Source organism: Papaver somniferum, chromosome 2, assembly GCF_003573695.1.
Source record: "Papaver somniferum cultivar HN1 chromosome 2, ASM357369v1, whole genome shotgun sequence".
In the NCBI taxonomy this organism is placed as follows: domain Eukaryota; kingdom Viridiplantae; phylum Streptophyta; class Magnoliopsida; order Ranunculales; family Papaveraceae; genus Papaver; species Papaver somniferum.
In genome coordinates this window covers 143,296,986-143,317,079 of record NC_039359.1, presented here as the reverse complement: position 1 = coordinate 143,317,079, position 20,094 = coordinate 143,296,986, and the positions used below count along the sequence as shown (strand labels likewise).

General features: G+C 35.9%; 1 protein-coding gene across 1 annotated transcript; it reads left to right on the top strand.

Annotated features, from left to right (window-relative positions):
* The first annotated feature begins 13,968 nt into the window (after positions 1-13,968).
* Positions 13,969-14,613, top strand: LOC113352119 (F-box/kelch-repeat protein At3g18720-like). Its single transcript, XM_026595986.1, has one exon. The coding sequence runs from the start codon at positions 13,969-13,971 to the stop codon at positions 14,611-14,613; it is 645 nt and encodes a 214-aa protein (XP_026451771.1).
* Positions 14,614-20,094: the final 5,481 nt, after the last annotated feature.

Below are 20,094 nucleotides of genomic sequence, written 5' to 3'. Positions count from 1 at the left end.
ATTCCTGGAATGAACTTCATTTTTGGAATGAACTCTGCTATTTTTAGGTTTTATATGGAGTTATTTTCTGGAATGAACTCTGTTTTTTTAGGTTTTTATATGGAGTTCATTTCTGGATTGAACTCTGTTTTTTTAGGTTTTTATATGGAGTTCATTTCTGGAATGAACTCTGGTTTTTTTAGGTTTTTATATGGAGTTCATTTCTGGAATGAACTCTGTTTTTTTTTTTTGTTTTTATATGGAGTTCATTTCTGGAATGAACTCTGGGTTTTTTAGGTTTTTATATGGAGCTCATTTCTGGAATGAACTCTAGTTTATATGTTTTCTGAAAAAATAAGTAGAAATTAACAGGAGTTCATTTTGACGAATGAACTGCTACAAGAAAATGAGTAAAAATTAACACGGAAGGGTAATTTTGTTTGTTTTATATTTTTAAATTATTATGGACCAAACAGTAAAGGCGTTTTCCCAAAGCACTAAACAGACATGGGACCACCTAAAAAATGACCAAACGATATTTTTCCCTTAATTAAGTCCATCTTGAAATGTAGAATAACAAATCAAATCTAAAGCTAATAATCTTAGCCGTACATCGTGAATTTTGGGCTACACACACTTCAAGAAAAACTGGATTAAGCAACCTGGCAGTTTTGGTTGGAAAAGCCCATATTGAGTCTCCCTAACACTTAGAGCGACTTAATTTGGCTCTCGCTCTTGAGTTGCAAAAGGTGGGATCTCTATAGGTCTAGAGAAGCTAGGCAATTGCTTTAATAATCAACAAACTATCATGTAGCGTCTCCTTTGTTCATTGCTTCATAGCTAGACCGACCCACCTAGAGCAAGCAAAATAATCATCGCTTCGTAGCTAGACCGACCTGCTTAGAACAAGCAAAATAACCATCGTTTTAGAGTTAGACCAACCATACTTGATCAAGTGAAACTCCGATCGCTTCATAGATAGACCAACCAAAACTAGAGAGTGAAATACTGATCGCTTCTTAGCTAGACCAAGTACCCTTTGAGCAATTAAAACAAATTCTAATTGCTTCATAGCTAGACCAAGCAACCCAAGAGCATTTAAAATACCTATACATGGCCTGAAGTTGGTTGCTTAAACCAAATTTTTGTACTCCTGGTTTAGAAAATCCAAAAATTAATTACAATTTAAAAATTAATACTGGAGGTAATTACTAATTAAGATTTTCTTAATTATAATTATCCACTTCCAATTATAAACATCATTCCTTAATTACACGTGGTATCAGTATCCCCACCCAAGCAAATTAACTTGTTACAAAAAAACAAAAACCATCAAGTTAACCAAATTGTTTGTGAACCATCCCCGAAAAGAACAAAAACCATATAGGTCCACACAAAAAAAGTAACAAAAGGAGCCAGTGAAGGCAATGGACCTGTATGTTCACCAAAATAAAACTGCACATTCAACATTCAGCCTATTCATCCTCCCCTGACAATTCATTCTCCTAATTATCATTAGCACATCCATCTTCCTGCAAATCATCATCGTCCCCAGCATAATTGTTCTCATCTTCTTGCAAATCATCATCGTCCCTAGCATAGCCATTTTCATTTTCTTGCACATCATCCCAAGTAAATCGGTCATCAACTTCATGTTCACCTTCATCTTGGGACTCATCTTCTGAATCATCTGGCACAGGTTGACAACCAAACATCTGCAAAACATCATTCAAGTACTCTCTGAGATTATGCTCCCTCTTTTGAAGCTTTGAGATTTGTTTTTCTTGCTTCACAACTTTCTTCTTTTCAGAGTCCAACTGTTCTTGGAGAGCAACCATTTATGCTTCATTTTTCTCATATAAACTGAAGCGGGAAGCAACTTTTGACTTACGAGCACGCTTATCCCCTATACGACGCGGATCAACAACCATTGCATATATTTGCTCAGGTGTGTAGTTGACTTCTCCTCGGCGAACCTGCTCACTGATCTGGTTCATCTCTTTCTGCATACAAGTTGTAAAAACGAGCAACTAAATCAAAATTCAAGCTTATGTAGCTACTATGAAGAAAATGAAGAAAAGACAACAAAACAAAACTACAGTAATAGAATAGGCAGAATTTTCATTCAAAATGCAGTAACTAGAGTAAAAAAGCAAAAGATAAATGGATCAAATACTACCCTAAATTATGTTTCCATGTATCATCAAAGAACCAAAATCTGGAAACAAAAAATAGTTCATAACAAATCATAGTTTGACAACACAAAAGCATGCAGGCATTTAAAACATCAACGAACAAAAGAATTAATGGATCCTGAAAATGGAAAACTACGCGCAATAATCCTATCTTCCCGAGTTGCTCAAAAGTTTGTTATCATACAAACAGGTTGAAAATGTTACAGAAAGTTTGTGCGTCCATCATTCCTATACAAATTTAAATTTCCTAGAAGATATGCATGAGACAATTCTAAGGGTAAGAGTCAGTGCCCAAATAAGTGGCATGTCTGTGAGTCTATTACAAGTTGAAGAGAACTTAACCAAGTGAAAAGGCATGTGTCTATTATATCTATTATATCTGCACTTTCTCTTTTCTTTGCAGTTTCATTTTATAGCCTAAAAAGATAAAGTTTTTGCGACCATCTCCAAACGGAATCAAGTTAAAGATTGCAACATCTGCTAATCAAAGTCTTAGGGAGAATCAAAACATTGCCATCATACCAACAGTAAGAAATGCATAGCCAAAAAGCTACACAAATTTGAGCTACACATTGCTATTAGACCAATAGTAACAAATGACACATGCTGCGTATCTGGAACTTGTAGCTTGGGATGCTTAGTTCACATTTAGGCCAACAGTAAGTCTCAAGCATTATTCAAATTTATTACTAATAAGTGAAGGAGATTCGTACATGCCAATCTTCACACAGTTTATCAAGCTTCTTAGCCTTGTGGGTTACCATGAACATACTGAGTGGATCAATCGGGAGATTTCTGCGCGCCTAATGAAATAGAACTTGTGAGTTTACCACCGTTAAAATTAATTAACACATGAAGAACAAGGAAAAGGCATCAATGAATAATTTAAAACTTACCCTATCATACGCTTTTCTGGCGAAACTCTCTGTATCATTGGTATGGTTCAGAGCTTGTGCCTTACGTGCATCCCTTGATTTCTCAGAGGCAGCCTACAATTAAATATAAAAATGAAAATTAAGAGACACTCCTTCACCAAAAATATAGTTTTTTACTGTTTCTTATGATAGAGAAACCATAATCAGATTTACAAGCAACTAGCTGGACACCGCAGCTCCACGTTAAAGGTTAAACATAAAATATAATTATCTAAAATGTCAAATCATCAAAATTCATTGCAAAGGGTAAGACCAGCAAATTTTATATACTTTAAACTTTACATTAGTGTTAAATAAGTCACACATATAAGCCCAATCATCAACATTGCGGATTCTTGGGGATGGATGTCGCAAAGCTTCCTCATGACTATCAAACGTTCTGTAGTACGCCGCCAACTCAGATCGATATTTAACATAAGCCAACCTCATTTGTGTTCTAATAGCCTCTTCAGCGTTTTCCTCATCAGGTACTAAGATATAGTAATCCTAGAACAAAAAAATAGTTAAACAGTGACCAGTGATCAAAAAATTCCAAGGAACTAGAAAACAATAGAAACGGTGAATTAATTATTACGCTGACAAGTTTAGATACTCTTGCTATCTTTTCTTCAGGCATGTTTCTAAACAAACGCACAGTCAAAGGGAAGTTGTCACTTTGGCGCACCCACATTCTTATCGTGAGACTACATTCAAGGCTGAATGTACCCACCAAGATCTTTTCAAAAACTTCCACTTTCGGTTTATCCGTGTCAGTATCTCTAATTGCAACTTTAGGAAGGGTGGTAATACCCCTAGTAATCTCTGTGCAAGAAACGGACAGCAGCCAACAAAATCAGTTTTTAGGATAATCGTGTTAACTATCAACTGTGACAAAATAGATAAAAGTTAAGAGATTTTACTTATAGCTGGTGGATGGGAAGAATCAGTTTCCACAGGAGAATTTGAAGCTTCCTGCGAAAAACCTCGACGACTTAACTCTGGTGATATATCTTCATTTTCAGCCAACTGAGTTTGTTGTCGATGAGACAATCGAGGACTCCTACGAGGTGTTGATTCACATGCATCATGAGCCAATAGAGTACGTCGTAGAGGACTCCTACGAGGTGTTGACTCACGTTCATTACGAGCAAACTGAGTATGTTGTCGAGGAGATAGCCGAGGACTGCTGTGGTGCACAGATGTCGGTTGAGAAGCTGAAGTAGAACGCTTCCTGCTACGATTTTCAAACTCAAGACGTTGTGGATGAGATAACTGCCTAGAAGCAGAACGTTGACTGGAGTTGCCTTCAATATCATTATGTGGTGGAACAGATGATTGGCGCTTTTGTACATCACCCAACAACAATGATCATTTTACTTGAATTAAACTTTGGGGCCTTTGAGTACTAGCTGCTTGTAATGCAATATCTATCATTGACTGTATTCTCTTTAACGGCCTTTGAGGAGTTGTTACTGCTGCAGCAGGTCTCTTCCTGGACTTTGATACTTGTGATGGGGACCATATTGAAGGTCAATGGGAAGACAAAAGACAATATAAAAGCTCGATTGGACCTACAAAGGATGGGTATACGGAAGGACTTATGGGCGACGAGAACAGGGGATAAGTATAGGGTGCCAAACGCTTCATATGTGATGTCGAACAAGGAGAAGGATTCATTTTGTAAACTTTTGAGGGAAATTAAGGTTCCTGACGGGTACGCATCAAACATTTCTCGATGTGTGAACCTTAAAGAGCGGCGGCTTATTGGTCTGAAGAGTCACGATTGCCATGTTCTGTTGGAACATTTGTTACCAATAGCAATTCGTGGAAATTTTCCAGATGATGTGTGTGAAGCAGTGACTGAGTTATGTATGTTTTTCAAAGTTCTATGTGCTACTGTCCTTAATGTGGCTGACTTAGACAAACTACAAGACAGTATTGCAATCACATTGTGCAAGTTCGAAAGGATATTCCCCCATCTTTTTTTGTTGTGATGATGCACTTGCCCATTCATCTAGTAGAACAAGCAAAGGTTGGTGGTCCGGTGCAGTATCGTTGGATGTATCCGATTGAGAGGTATGACTGTATCAATGTCATTTTCCTTGGAAATTTTATCTTTTCTGTGATCTGATGGTATTTGTAAAGATTTTCTATTACGGTTAGTGTATATATACACAGTTAAGGTACTTAGAAATTTAATAATATATGCTATTGTGGAATAATACTATCGAACATGTAAATAGCTTGTGAATGGTTGTTACTTTAGTCAGGAGCATATGCGATTTGTCTAAGTGATATCACAGATTTTAGCTATGGATGAATTTCCAAATGAGGCTTTATATATGTCATAGTTACACTGATATCAAAGATTGATCGACTTTCACTAGTTCATTTTGGTTACTGTCAATTTAGTTGAACTTTGTTTATGGGGTACACAATAGTTTTTCTATCCTATGTATCAGGTACTTGCAGAAGTTAAAGTGTTATGTGCGGAATAAAGCTCATCCCGAAGGCTCGATGGAGAAAGGGCAAATAATAGAAGAATCTCTCGTATTAATTGAGCGCCATATGAATAGTGTAGTTACGAAGTTTAATCAACTTGGTAGAAACGAGGATAACACTCGATTTCAGTCAGCAGTTAATAAGTTGTCTGTTTTCAGACAATCCGGTGAATTTCAAGGTAAGAAACGTGTGGCCTCGTTTTCAGAGGAAGAGTTCCAACAAATGAAATTGGCTGTTCTCAAGAATTGTGATGAAGTGCACCAATATGAGGATTACATGTTCTCTACTTGCTCTTTCTCCATATGTACAGTGAATAATGCTAGATTGTGAGATTGTTTTCGTGCACATGTATTTGAATGATTTTCTTATGGCAATTTACAGAGAACACAAATCTATGCTTGATGGAACTAGCCACGCACATAGGAAACACACCCAAGAATTTCCTAGATGGTTTGAACGTAAAGTGAGTCTCAATTCAATAATATTAACATGCATGTTTTGTTCGCCACACAGGCTTCTTATGATTTCTGACTTCGGCGGGATTTTTTCTATAACAAACAGATTTACCAACTGCACAAAGAGACCAGTCAGGTGAGTGAAGTAATGGTGCCCTTATCTTTAGAGTGTCTGTACTTATAAATGTAGATTAGTTTATCTATATAAATGTAATGTCGTGACAAACTCTTGTAAGAACAATTTACTGATATTCATTAAGATGAAATATCATTTTCTTTCACCTGTCATTATGGTACGGAGAGCAGGTTAAGCTTTTTAAGCTTTTTGATCAATGGTGATTTTTTCTTCATCTTCAACAAAACTCTGTGTTCTTTTTCTCTTGTAACAGTGATTCACAGATACTCTCTTGAGTGAAGATTATTTTTCTCCGGTATTCTTTGTTTCTTCACTTCCTGCAAACTTTCTCAGATCTACTTTTGATTTTTTTTTTTCAAATTCGATTCTTCTATCAAGATTTTCTCAAATTCTTGATCTGTTTTTGTTCATCATACTAGCTTCTATCTTCATTCATTTTCGTTGTTTGTTCAAATCTTGATTTCTGTTTTTCAATTTTATCTCAAATCTTGATTTCTTTCAATGGATCAAAGACCTACTGTTCGAATTTCCACACTTCCGCTCAATACTATTGCTCATATAATCCCTTTGAAACTCAAGGATGATAATTTCATCACCTGGAAAGCTTTAATGTTACCACTTTTCAAGAAATTCCAGGTTGAAAAGTTTATCGATGGTTCTTTTCCATGTCCTGATCAAGGAACCACAAGATCTCAACTAGCTGAATATCAAGATTGGATTGCTTAAGATACAACTCTTCTTCTTTGGATTCAATCAACAATTTCTGATTCAACTATTGGTTATGTTGCCGGTGCTGCTACTTCTAGAGGATTGTGGCTTAGCATTTAAGAAAGATTTGCTCATACTTCTGCAACTCATGTGATTCATATTCGTACCAAGCTTCAATATCTCAAAATGAGTAGTTTTGTATCAAAATATCTAATGGAGATTAAAAGCCTTCAAGATCAACTTGCAGCTGCAGGATCTCAAATTTCAAACACTAAAATGGTGGTAACTATTTTATCTGGCTTGCCTCTAGAGTATCATTCCTTTGCTACTTCCATTAGAATTCGTAATCCGCCAGTATCAAGCAAGGAACTGTTCAATCTTCTCATGAATGAAGAAATTGTTGTAACCAATACCAAAACTGACTCTGAAGCCAAAGCTTTTGCGGCTCAACATTATCAACAGTTCAAACCTACTTCTAGTTACACTCCTAGACCTTCATACTCAAACTCAGTTTTTCATAGAGGTGGATCAAGAGGTCGAGGTGGTCGACATCCAAATCCTAATTTCTTCTCAAGACCTTCCTATGGAAGAGGCACTACTTCTGAAATTGAACCTTGTCAAATCTGCAAAGGCAAGAATCATGATGCTACTGAATGTCACCAAAGGCTTAATTTCTCCTATCAAGGCAAACCTCCACCAGCAAATCTTCAGGCAATGTTAGCAGCTGCAGATATTTTTGATGATTCTCCCTGGTATGTAGATAGTGGAGCTAACAATCACATCACCTCTAATGATGTTAATCTGACTACTTCTTCTCCTTATGATGGTGCTGAGATGATTTCAACAGCTAGTGGCTAAGGTATGCACATCTCTCATATTGTCCACTCATTAAAACATGTGAATGATCATTCTCTCTCAATAACATTTTAGTTGTGCCAAAAGCCTCTCAAAACCTTTTGTCAGTTCACAAATTTACAACAGACAACCACTGCTCTTTAACTTTTGATTCTTTTGGTTTTTATGTGAAGGACTTGACCTCTCAGAGGATCCTTTTGCAAGGGCCACATAAAAATGGTCTTTACCCTATTCAATTCAATTCACACACTGCTCCTGCTGCATACTCCAGTTCTCTCATCACCAGTGATATTCTACACAAAAGACTTGGACATCCATCTTTTCAAACCTTGTAAAGACTGTGCCATCAATTACAACTACCTAAAGTCTCTAGCACACCTTTATTTTGTGATGACTGTAAACTAGGAAGAATGCACAAACTTCCTTTTAGTCTTTCTAGTACTGTTGCTGCTCAACCTTTAGAGCTTCTTCATATGGACTTATGGGGTCCCTGTCATGTCAGCTCTCTTTCAGGCTCATACTACTATGCTAATGTTTTAGATGAGTACTCCAAGTATTGTTGGATCTTTCCACTAGTTAATAAATCTGATTTCAGACAAGTCTTCATTAATTTTGTCACTCAAATTGAAAACTTCTTTTCTTTGTCTGTTAAATGCATTAGAACTGATAATGGTGGTGAATTTACTGGCAATCTTCTTAAAGCTTACCTTACTCAAAAAGGAATTCTTCATGATTTTTCTTGTCCCAAAACACCTGAGCAAAATGGTGTTGCTGAGGTAAAACACAAACATATTTTGGACATTGGTAGAACTCTTTTGATTCAATCTGGTCTCCCTGCCATGTTTTGGGTAGAGGCTTTTCAAACTGCAAATTATCTAATCAATAGATTACCAGCAAAATCTCTAAACTTTGTATCTCCTTTTGAATTTCTCTTTCATAAGTCTCCTAATTATGATTTTTTGAAAGTTTTTGGTTGCTACTGCTTTCCATGGATGATACCATATACATCAAATAAGTTACAACCTAGAAGTAAGCACTGTGTCTTTCTAGGATATAGTCTTTATCACAAAGGTTATAGATGCTATGATTTCACCACTGGCAGAGTATATATCTCTAGATATGTTTTATTCAATGAATCCAGTTTTCCTTTCAAAACTTTTTCATCTCATACTATTTCTGCAACTGTTCCATCCATCATTCCTACTTGTGATGCTTCTACTGCTTCTTCAATTCCTGAGTCAGTTCCTCCTTCAATACTCACTACCTCCACTCCAACTACTACAACTAAAGTCATTCCTCAAAATGATCATTCCATGATTACTAGGGCTAAGAGAGGTGTGTTTAAACCAAAAACTATGCTTGCCACTAAACATTTATTTCCTGCAGCTTACTTAAGTGATAAAGCATCTCCAGTTCCAACATGCTTTTCTCAAGCAATAAAGAATCCAAAATGGAAGGTAGCCCTTTTTCAGGAACATGAAGCTTTACTTAATGCTGGTACTTGGTCTTATGTGCCTTCTTCACCTGAGCAAAATGTAGTTGGCTGCAAATGGGTCTTCAGGAACAAATATAATGCAGATGGCTCACTGGACAAATATAAAGCAAGACTAGTGGCAAAGGGGTTTCATCAACAACCAGGACTTGACTTCACAGAAACATTTAGCCCTGTTGCCAAACCAACAACTATGAGGATTGTTCTTTCTCTTGCAGTTTAATTCAACTGGACCATTACTCAACTTGATGTGAGTAATGCCTTTCTCCATGGGGATCTGCAAGAACAGGTATTTATGGCTCAACCACCTGGATTTATTAATTCCCAATACCCAAATCATGTCTGCCTACTTCATAAATCATCTATGGACTCAAGCAAGCACCCAGAGCATGGTATGCTAAACTTGCTCAAGCTCTTATTTCTCTTGGCTTTGTTATCTCATATGTTGATACTTAATTATTCATACACAAAGTTGGATCATTCATTACAATTATCCTAGTTTATGTGGATGATATCTTACTCACTGGAAATGATTCAAATCATATGCATAATATTGTCACAAAACTGCAAGCTAGTTTTCCCATCAAGGATCTAGGCAACATACATTATTTCTTGGGTTTAGAAGTCAAGAGAGATAACTATGCTCTGCATCTTTCTCAATCCAAGTATGCACTTGACCTACTGAAGAAAACCAATATGACTGGTGCCAAAGCATGTTCTTCTCCTGCCTCAGCAACAATCAAACTAAGTAAATCAGATGGTACCTTACTTCCTGATCCTTCAGAATACATGTCAATTGTTGGAGCTCTTCAGTATTTGACATGGACCAGACCTGATATCTGTTATGCTGTTAAACAGGTCTGCCAATTCATGCATAATCCTACCACTACTTATTTTGAAGTTGTCAAAAGGATTCTCAGATATATAAAAGGCACAATTGAGTATGGTATCAAATTCACAAAAGGTTCTTTTTTACTGGGTTTTTCAGATGCTGACTGGGCAGGAAATATTGATGACAGAAGGTCAACTGGTGGTTACTGCATTTTTCTGGGTGACAATCCTATCTCCTAGTCCTCTAGAAAGCAAAGTACAGTTGCTAGATCTAGCATTGAAGCAGAATATAGGACTCTAGCTCAAAGTGCTGCTGAACTTGTTTGGGTCTGCTTTATCCTCAATGATCTTCATTTCCCACTACCTGTTGTTCCCAGATTAGGTTGTGACAACATCAGCTCAATCTCCTTAGCTTCTAATCCTATTCAGCACAGTAAAATGAAGCATGTTGCCCTGGACTTTCACTTTGTCAGAGAACTGGTACAATTTAAAGCCTTGGATGTTTTTTATGTTCCCACTCTTGAACAAGTGGCTGATATCTTCACCAAAGCATTACATGGTCCCATATTTTGCTATCTCAGAGACAAACTGCAAGTTCATCCATATGCACTTCAGTTTGAGGGGGGTAATGGTGCCCTTATCTTTAGAGTGTCTGTACTTATAAATGTAGATTAGTTTATCTATATAAATGTAATGTCCTGACAAACTCTTGTAAGAACAATTTACTGATATTCATTATCATTGTCATTATGAAGAACTATTATCATTGGCCAGAGGTCCTTGTCGAGAAGCTTTGTCTTTCAACATTTACACGGTCAATGGGTACCGCTTTCAGACAAAACGTTGGGAGCAGGGAAGAACGACACAAAACGCTGGAGTATGTGTAACCATCGAGATTATTTTGGAGTGCTAACTGATATTATAGAGTTGAGGTATATGGGTGGATTCCGTGTTGTTCTTTTCAAATGTGATTGGCGGAATGTAGATAGTGATAGGGGATGCAGGAAAGATAGACATGGAGTTGTTACTGCTGTTAATAGAACCGTAAGTTGTTGGCAAGATGAACCTTATGTGTTACCTTCTCAAGTATCACAAGTTATGTATGTGAATGAAGGAGAGGAGTCCCAATGGCAGACAGTGATAAAACTAAAACCTCGGAACTATTATGATATGCCGTTGCGTGATATTAATACAGATTTGAGTCCTAGTGAAGCAGCACAGTATTTGTACTCGGCTTATTCTATGGAAGATGTACAAATTGAACCGCAGCAGGATGATGATGACAATTTTGTTTGGGATAGGTGTGATGTTCCGGAAGAAACCGTCACTTATGTTGCGGCAGAACAAGGACGAGGGAAAGCTGTCGATGAAGACGATGCTGATGTTGAAAGTTTATACTACTAGCGATGACGATGATTTGCTCGAATTTGAAGAGTCTGACAACGAGATGGACTGGGATTAATTTTAGTTGTTTGTTTTCTTTCATACTGCCGTGAAACTGTAAAAGAAGCTTAGCTTTGTAAAAGAAATTGGTATCCTTTTTTTTTAATAAACAAAAGAAGACTGGTATCGTTAAAATCAAGCAAACAATATTACTTATACTTCTTTGATCTGATGAAAAGAGAATTCCATTTGAAAAATGCTCATTACATTGGACCCATTTTCAAATCAATAGAAAAGAACAAGAAATTTAACAAACCAATCCTATTGCATTCATTTATGCGTGCATTACAGAATTTACTGGCACTACTCACCGACCAGAGATCTGAACTATGGATAATTGTTTACATCGATGAGTTCTGATTGATCACGTTTCTCATTCGATCAGTTGTTTTAATTGGGGTTTTTTCTTTCTTAATAATCTGCAAAACAAGACAATTCAACTAAATGAAGCTAATGTTAAAGCAAAAGTCATTTAATCACGAGTATGGGTAATCATGGAAAATCAAAATTGGAAATTGATCAACATCCCTTACTACTGCTAATCGCGGACGACTCCTTTTCATTACAACTCCGGTTTGTGATTTTGACGTAACCCTTCTGGTCGATGTTGGAGCTTCCATTTACAAAGAGAAGTTTTGATTTTGAATTTGGCCATTCATGTTTTACATCATTTGCTTCAGACTTGAAGAAAAAGAAAAATTATTCAGAGATTTTGGTAACACAGATAATTATGTACAATGAAATGTGGAAACCGATACATACCGAAAAATCTCATATAATCTCTCTAATGAACGGGTAGTCGTTAAATTTAGTCGCTCAGATTGGTTTGACCAACCAAATACCCATTGAATCGCTGGTCATTCTAGCTCGAAGTAGGTAGCTACCAAACCTACAACGGCGGTTGCTACATTCTTATCGGGAAAAGCATTTTACCGACTAAACTACTCTATGTGGTCGCTCAAATTAGTGGATATATATTAATACCGAGCCGCTAGTTTGATAGTCGCAAGTTTAGTAGCTTGATTCTTAAAACGACCAAAATTATTGGTGCTTGCTAAGATTTTAGTTGCTTAAGCCATGTTTTCTTGTAGTGACATATATACCATCTTAATGATGGGTTTCTAAAAGAGAGAGGAATCAGAATTGGGTTCCTTAGAAATTTCCACATTATTTTTCTATATATTTCCTTGTACTTGCAATCCTGACGGTGATGATATTTGCTGCACGGTATTCCTTATTTTTAGAGGTATATATGATAATGTTGAAGTTAGTCATAATAAGAACATTCTAGTTTTTTGTCGGCCTGGAGACGAACAATGGAGAACAAAGGATTTGGATGGCCGTTCTAATCCGGATTGTGATTTTTCCCAATCCATTGAATCCCTTACTTGCATTCAAGGTAAGTTATACGCATTCTGTGGTAGGCTGAATTGGGTTAATGAGATAGATATAAAAAAAAGACTATGGCATAGTGTTCCCATTAATAAACAAATCCAATTTCTTAGAAAAAGGTAAAGCTACCCAAATATTTCCCAATAGACGAAGCATATTTTCCACTAATAGGTGCAGGTGAGGAGTTCGCTAGATACATGGAAGATTGGGTTGAATCAGGTAATGAAATCTTTAAAGTTGTTTTAAATTGCAGTAATAGAGGATATAGAAAAGTTGGCTCGACACATATCTTCAAGTTGGATTTCTCATCGATGACTTGGGTTTTGTTGAAGTCTTTGGGCGATCATGTTCTCTTTTTGTGCACAAACAAAGACACGTTCGACTTTTAGTCTAGAAAGTGTCACTCAACTTCCAGTGCGTCTTGCTCAGCAGCTGATATGGGACTGGAAAAGGGTAGCTTGTTTTATACATTACCCGAAGATCAGACCTTGTACATATTTGAAGTAGAAGACAATGCAACTACAGTTTTCTTGCCATGCTTGAAGCTTCCAACTCCGTTCTTTCTGCCCCCTTGGATCATGATGCCTACAACAGAAAACAAGTAAATGCAGCAGCAATGCAACCATAACTGCACTGTGTTTATGGCACATTCTTATTTGTTTGCGTTTCTAATTATAATTTTTTTTCGTGTTGGCAGGCAAGTTGCTGCAAGAAGGAGAAGAATAACAGATTTTCTAGTAAGCCAAGACACAACTGAAACCAGTATTATAGAAGAGGAGAACATGAGAAGGTTAAGTAGTAGTGGAGGAGAATCAGAAGCGTTAAAAACAGTGGGATTTTCTTGATGATTATGACAGCACAGAGGCGATAGCAAGATTTCTCCATCGGGTGGATTATAATCATTTTCGTGTAGCCTGTAAACAGAATTGTGTGTTTCTCCCCGCATTGAACCGAATATCGGCTTCTAGGAGAACCACATCAACTGCAAATTTATCTCCATGGCTGCTTTCCATTTTTGAAGATGATAAAAACACCATTTGCAATATGGTAGACCCGATGCACAATAATGCATGACAAGTACCTTATGAAACTGTCTGATAATTTGCTCTTAGGTGCTACAATCCGTTTTTCGAAGAACGGTTGGCTTTTGTTGTCTAGCGGAAAGAAAATTGTATTCTTTTACAATCCCTTTACAAGAGCAACCATTCGTCTTCCGGATTTACCAGATGGTCATACACTTGGTGGAATATCCTTCTCGTCTTTAGCAACTTCTCCCGGTTGTGTAGTCATTGCCATCTCCAATTGGCATGACTGGGTTCGTCATTCAGATATTAGTTTCTTGGTCACTGAAACGGGAAAGAGTGCAAAATGTTGGACGACTACTCCTACTCCTAGTTTCGACTATGAATCTTTGCAAGAATCTGGAACTACAGGCACCTCTATGCACGATTTTATGCCATGCATTAACAATCCAGTTTTCTATAAAGGGGACTTTTATTGCTTAGATTATAATGGAATGTTAGGGGTCTTGAGCGCAAAAGGTGATGATTTCAGTTGGAAAATACTTCCAAAGTCCCTAAAACAATTCAGTGCCATCTATCCAAGTTATTTGGTGGAGTGCGATGATAAGCTTTTACTAATTAACGTAGGACAGAGTGGAAAGTCGATAGAAATTTATAGATTGGATGAACCCAAGATGGTTTGGATTTAACTTAAGAGTTTGGGAAAGCATGCATTGTTCATGAGCTACACGCCCAGTTTCTCAGTAGTCGCTCCGCGGAGTTGCATGGAGAACAAAATCTACTTCCCAAGATTACATGGCGAAAGGATTTTATATTATTCTCTTGATACGAGTAGCTATCATTGTGTTGGGAGTAATCAACACTTTTTGTAATACAAAGGAAAGATCGAACTGCATTTGGATTGAACCTAACTGGTTAGACGAGGCTTAGTCAAGAGCCCGACAATATCATGCTTACGCTTACCCTTTAAAACCAGTACGTTGCTTTTCGTTAACTTGTATGATTTTCATTCTCTTTTTTTATGTTTTTCTACTATGATTGTGTAATGAATTGAATTGAATTTGAAGCTCGGAAAAATCGTTCATGTACATGACATAAAGTTATAAGTGCCTGCTTCACAAATGGTCAGTTGACACTAATACCTTGGGGAACACTCCTCTTTCTGTGAAAAAAATAAATAAATAATAATAAAAAACACAAAATTTGTTAAAAAGACCAAAATCAACAATTCCTGTTAGATTTTGATATTGTTTAAATTGACAAAAATGTAAAAATAGGTAGGATGTAATCAGTTTCATCGTGCCCATTTTCAAATATTTTTTCTTATTTTTAATTTACACAGGATGTATCCAGTTTCATCCTTGCTGTTTTTTAAATTTAAGCTAGGATGAAACTTTCATCCTTACTATTTTTTTTTTGGCCATTTCACCCAAACTATTTTTTACTCGTCCATTTGAACCGTGATTTAAAAATATTTGGATAAATGACCCATTTTCCGTAAAAAAATATATATACTCGTTTTAGCTTGATTATAAGTAAAACGCACGTATTTTATGTGTCCTCTAACTTAAAAACAGAATTGCTTTGCGTATAAAAAACACAAAATTGGTTAAAAAGACCAAAGTCAACAATTTCTGGGTGAAAAAGACTTGTACATTTTGGTACTGTTTAAATGGACAAAAATTAAAAAGATACTGTTCAAATGGACAAAAATATAAAAATAGTCAGGATGTAACCAGTTTCATCCTTCCCATTTTCAAATACTTTTTCTTATTTTTAATTTATATGAGGATGCATCCAGTTTTATCCTTGCTATTTTTTAAATTTAAGCCAAGATGAATCCAGTTTCATCCTTACTAATTCTTTTTTGTCCATTTCACCCATACTAATTTTTTACTCGTCAATGACCCATTTTTCGTATAAAAAATAAATTAAAAACAGAATGAAACACACGGAAGCTGATGGGGTTTTCAAAAAGTAAAGGGCTTTTCCATATCTGAAAGGGATTCCTAACGAGTTTTTTTAATTTGCAAGTAGGCTGCTGTATATATATACTTTCCTCTTTAATTCCTTGTCGCCTTTAAGCTTTTCGGTGCGATACAAAGTTATAACAATTAGGTTCCATGGACAAGCAAGTAGAATCACCATTAGTATCAGAATTAATGTTAGTAGCCAGAGCAAACAGCAATAGCATGGACCGCCTGATTTTAATACCGCTTTTTTACTTTGTTTGAGCTGGAATTTAATCCGTCAACAATAGTCACTATAACAATCGAATTAACCATGTCACTTCTCCTTGTCATCGGAAGAAAGAAAAAAGATCACTTATCCTTCTTTAGGGAAAATAATCTAGCGTGACTCGAAACGGCCTTGGAATAGGAAAATGAAAGGCATTTTCAAGTCAGAAGCATTACCCAAACTCATAGGTTTCCATGTCATGCAAAAGTAACCAACCTTTCAAGAGGATTGGTGCTCAAAATGCAAATGCGCTTTCGGTGCTAAGAAAAAGCGCACGTCCTCTTTGCGTGCACAACAGTCAACAGACGTGGAATTTAAAAAAAATAAGTGCTACGTAGCTCAGCAGCTGATATGGGACTGGAAAGGGGTTGTTTTCTCGAATATCAAAACTTGTACGTATTTAAGATGATAGTGCTATTACAGTTAGCTTAAGGTGTTTGAAGCTTCCGACGCCATGATTTCTTCCTACTTGGATAATGATTCCAATAAAACTTTTGATCGGCATTTCACATTTGTATCTTTGTATGGCTCACCCGAGGGACATCATCTAGCCCAAGCCCATATTTGTTCTCGGACCATACCCCAAAGAATGCTATTCCCCGAATTTTACCCAGTACATCACAAAGTTATATTTCAAGTGAATTGAGGTCCTAACAAAATATCTGGAATCTAGTTATTGAGATACCAATTATACCAATAGTTTGTTTGGATACTAGAAGTAGATGTGCTACTGTTTTTCCAGAAGCATAATGTTTTTGCTTGACAAAAAAATTAACATTTTTGTTTCTAGAAATCATTCTAAAATTGTATATCCAAACTAATTTCTAACTTTACTGTTTCCAGCGTTCAAAAAATAATATCTGGAACGACATCCAAACAGGTTACAAGTGATTAATTGCATCTTAAATCTGGGTCTCAGTCGGTGGCGAGTTATATTTCAATAGTATTGAAGCTCGATAGGAAGCAAGTTATCCATCCAAAGTTTATATTTCAAGTGTAACAGTTCAACTTGAACCTAATATATTTTTTGGTGCAACGTTAAACTTTGACTTATGTTTTAATTAGGTGTACGTATCAGTCCGGTTACTGTGATGACCGGACCAAATTCACTATAATGTGACTGTAAGTATTATTTTTTCAGGAAAAATTATCTATTTTTTTAAAGATGCTATAAAGGATCAAATTTCAATAGTAACATCCGGAATAACATCCAAACAGGTTATAAGTGAATTCAGTGTATCTTAAATCTGGGTCTCAACCGGTGATGAGTCATATTTCAATAGTATTGAAGCTTGATATGAAGTAAGCTATCCATCCAAATTAGTTATATTTCAAATTTAACAGTTCAACTAGAACCTAATATGCTTTTTGGCGCAACGCTAAACTTTGACTTGTGTTTTAGTTAGGTGTATCAGCCCAGTTACTGTGATGACCGGACCAGATTCACTATAATGTGACTATAAGTATTATTTTTCCAGGAAAAATTATTTATTTCTGTAAAGATGCTATAGAGGATCAAATTCTGCAGGAGTGTATCGATCCTCGTTCCATTACAATAGTTAATGATATGGAGCAATACGGTGATGATCAGACAAGATTCTCTATAATATGACCATAAGTATTATTATTCCTGAAAAAGCTATTTATTTTGTAAAGCCATTATACAGTATCAATTTCTACAAAATTGGTCCTCGTTCCGTTCCAATCATTAATGATACGGGTAATAACCCACCTGTAGAATTTGGTAACTTCATGAAATAGTAATGTATTTCAACCAGGGAGTGTATCGGTCCTCATTCAATCCCAATTGTTAATGATACAGAGTATAGTGCACCGTTAGAATTGGGCAACTTCTTGTAACAGTCATGTAATTTGTTCAGTAAAAATGAATGAATCATTTAATTGTTTTCTTCTATCAGATTGATGATTATAAATGCTTAGGTTGCACTTGTTGGACAAACTGGACTTTAAATACACAAAATTGGTTAAAAAGACCAAAATCAACAATTCCTGGGTGAAATGGACAGTTAGATTTTGATACTGTTTAAATGGACAAAAATGTAAAAATAGACAAGATGTAATCAGTTTCATCGTGCCCATTTTCAAATATTTTTTTTTTATTTTTAATTTACACAGGATGTATCCAGTTTCATCCTTACTAAATTTTTTTTGGCCATTTCACCTAAACTATTTTTTACTCGTCTATTTGAACCGTGATTTAAAAATATTTGGACAAATGACCAATTTTCCGCTTTAAATAACCTTGTGCAGTCGCGGCATGAATTAAAATGGGGATCTAAGACGCATTAACAGAGTACAGTACGCCCTAGAATTTGGTAACTTCTTTTAAAAATCAGGTATTTTGTTATAATTATAACGAATGAGTCATTTAATTGTTTTCTTCTATCAAATCGATAATTATAAAAGCTCAGGTTACACTTGTTGGAGAAACTAGACTTTAAATAACCTTTTGTAGTCGTGGTATAATTTGAAATTGTGATCTAAGATTCACTAGCTATTTTCGTTATTTGTGAATGAAACGTAACATTTTCTCTCATATAAGGGAAACTAAAGATGAAGGTTCTCCATATTATTAGTATCTTGGAATTACAATTATAACTTGGGTCACCACACCTTTGTATGAGATAGGAAATGGCTAGTATGGGCTTCACACACCGAAGCCTGCATGCGGTTCATTGGGTTAGGTCAGGTGGGCCATGCAGGGCTTGAGGCTTCACCCTGATTTTATCTTTTTGGAAAAAAATAATGACCAGCAAGATTTTATATTGTTACCGAAAATATTTTCAGCAACATTGTGTGTAACAATGACAGCATAGTTTCATACCGTTTTTTACTATTTGTGTTGTCATTTTGCAACGTGTTTTTGCACTTTTAATTGTGCATTGATTTTTCTCTTAGTTGTTGTTTTGATTTTCCTCCCTATTTGGCAATATAAGCAAATTGAGTTCTTATTTCAACTCATCCATAGAAGGATACAAACAATATCTTTTCTCCTCTTCTTATTTTCTTTGACGCATATATTACTTGTTTATTTTCTTCTTATTCTTGTTCTTAAGTTCAGAGGTTCAGTAGTTTGTGTCGTCACAAAAACTATATCGGGCAGTTCTGTGTTGGACACATCTGCATTGTTGAAGAAATTAAACATATAGGGGCACGTCTTATGCAAAAGAAAAAAATATTTATTAGACAATATCATTCAGAAACATTCATAGAAGGAGATTCAGTTTGGAAGGTGTTTTTAAGTGTCGTATGTTAATATTACTGAATCAACTTTCAATCGAGTATTAACTATGACACAATATTGCCCAAAAAAATATTTATATTTGTGATAATGATCATCTTTACTATTGTTGCAGAATATAGATTATTTGGTGCAGACTGGAATGGATGAAAATAACGTAAAAATCATTATAATCGAGCTTTGGATGTGTTGCCTGAAGATATAGAGAGTGCCTATATACATAGGTTTGTAGGTGAATCTAGAAAAAAGCTTCATTTAAATATGACAAGCACAACTTAGAATATACTTTACCAGGACTCATCCGCCAAGTTATAATGACCCCACCAATGGGCGTTTGGCAAGATACAACTATTATCAAAGCTGGTGATGACCCAGTAATGTTTGCTTATGATTGAAACTCCTGCGAAATGGATTACATAGTGACTCGACAATCGACACCATTAGGAAATAAGAATGCGAGTCCTAATAGTTTTGAGAGTTTAGTTTCCATAGTGGTACTCAAACACCTTATGTTGTAGATTTTATCATAAATTTATACTAAATACTGCTACTTTCGATGAGTTGTCGATGATAAAGACAAAAATATTTTCGAAGGACTCCAGTTTTACTGAAGTTTTTTCAAACTAGAACTTTAGTAGTGCTCGCCGAGGTAGTCCGTTTCCCTATCTTT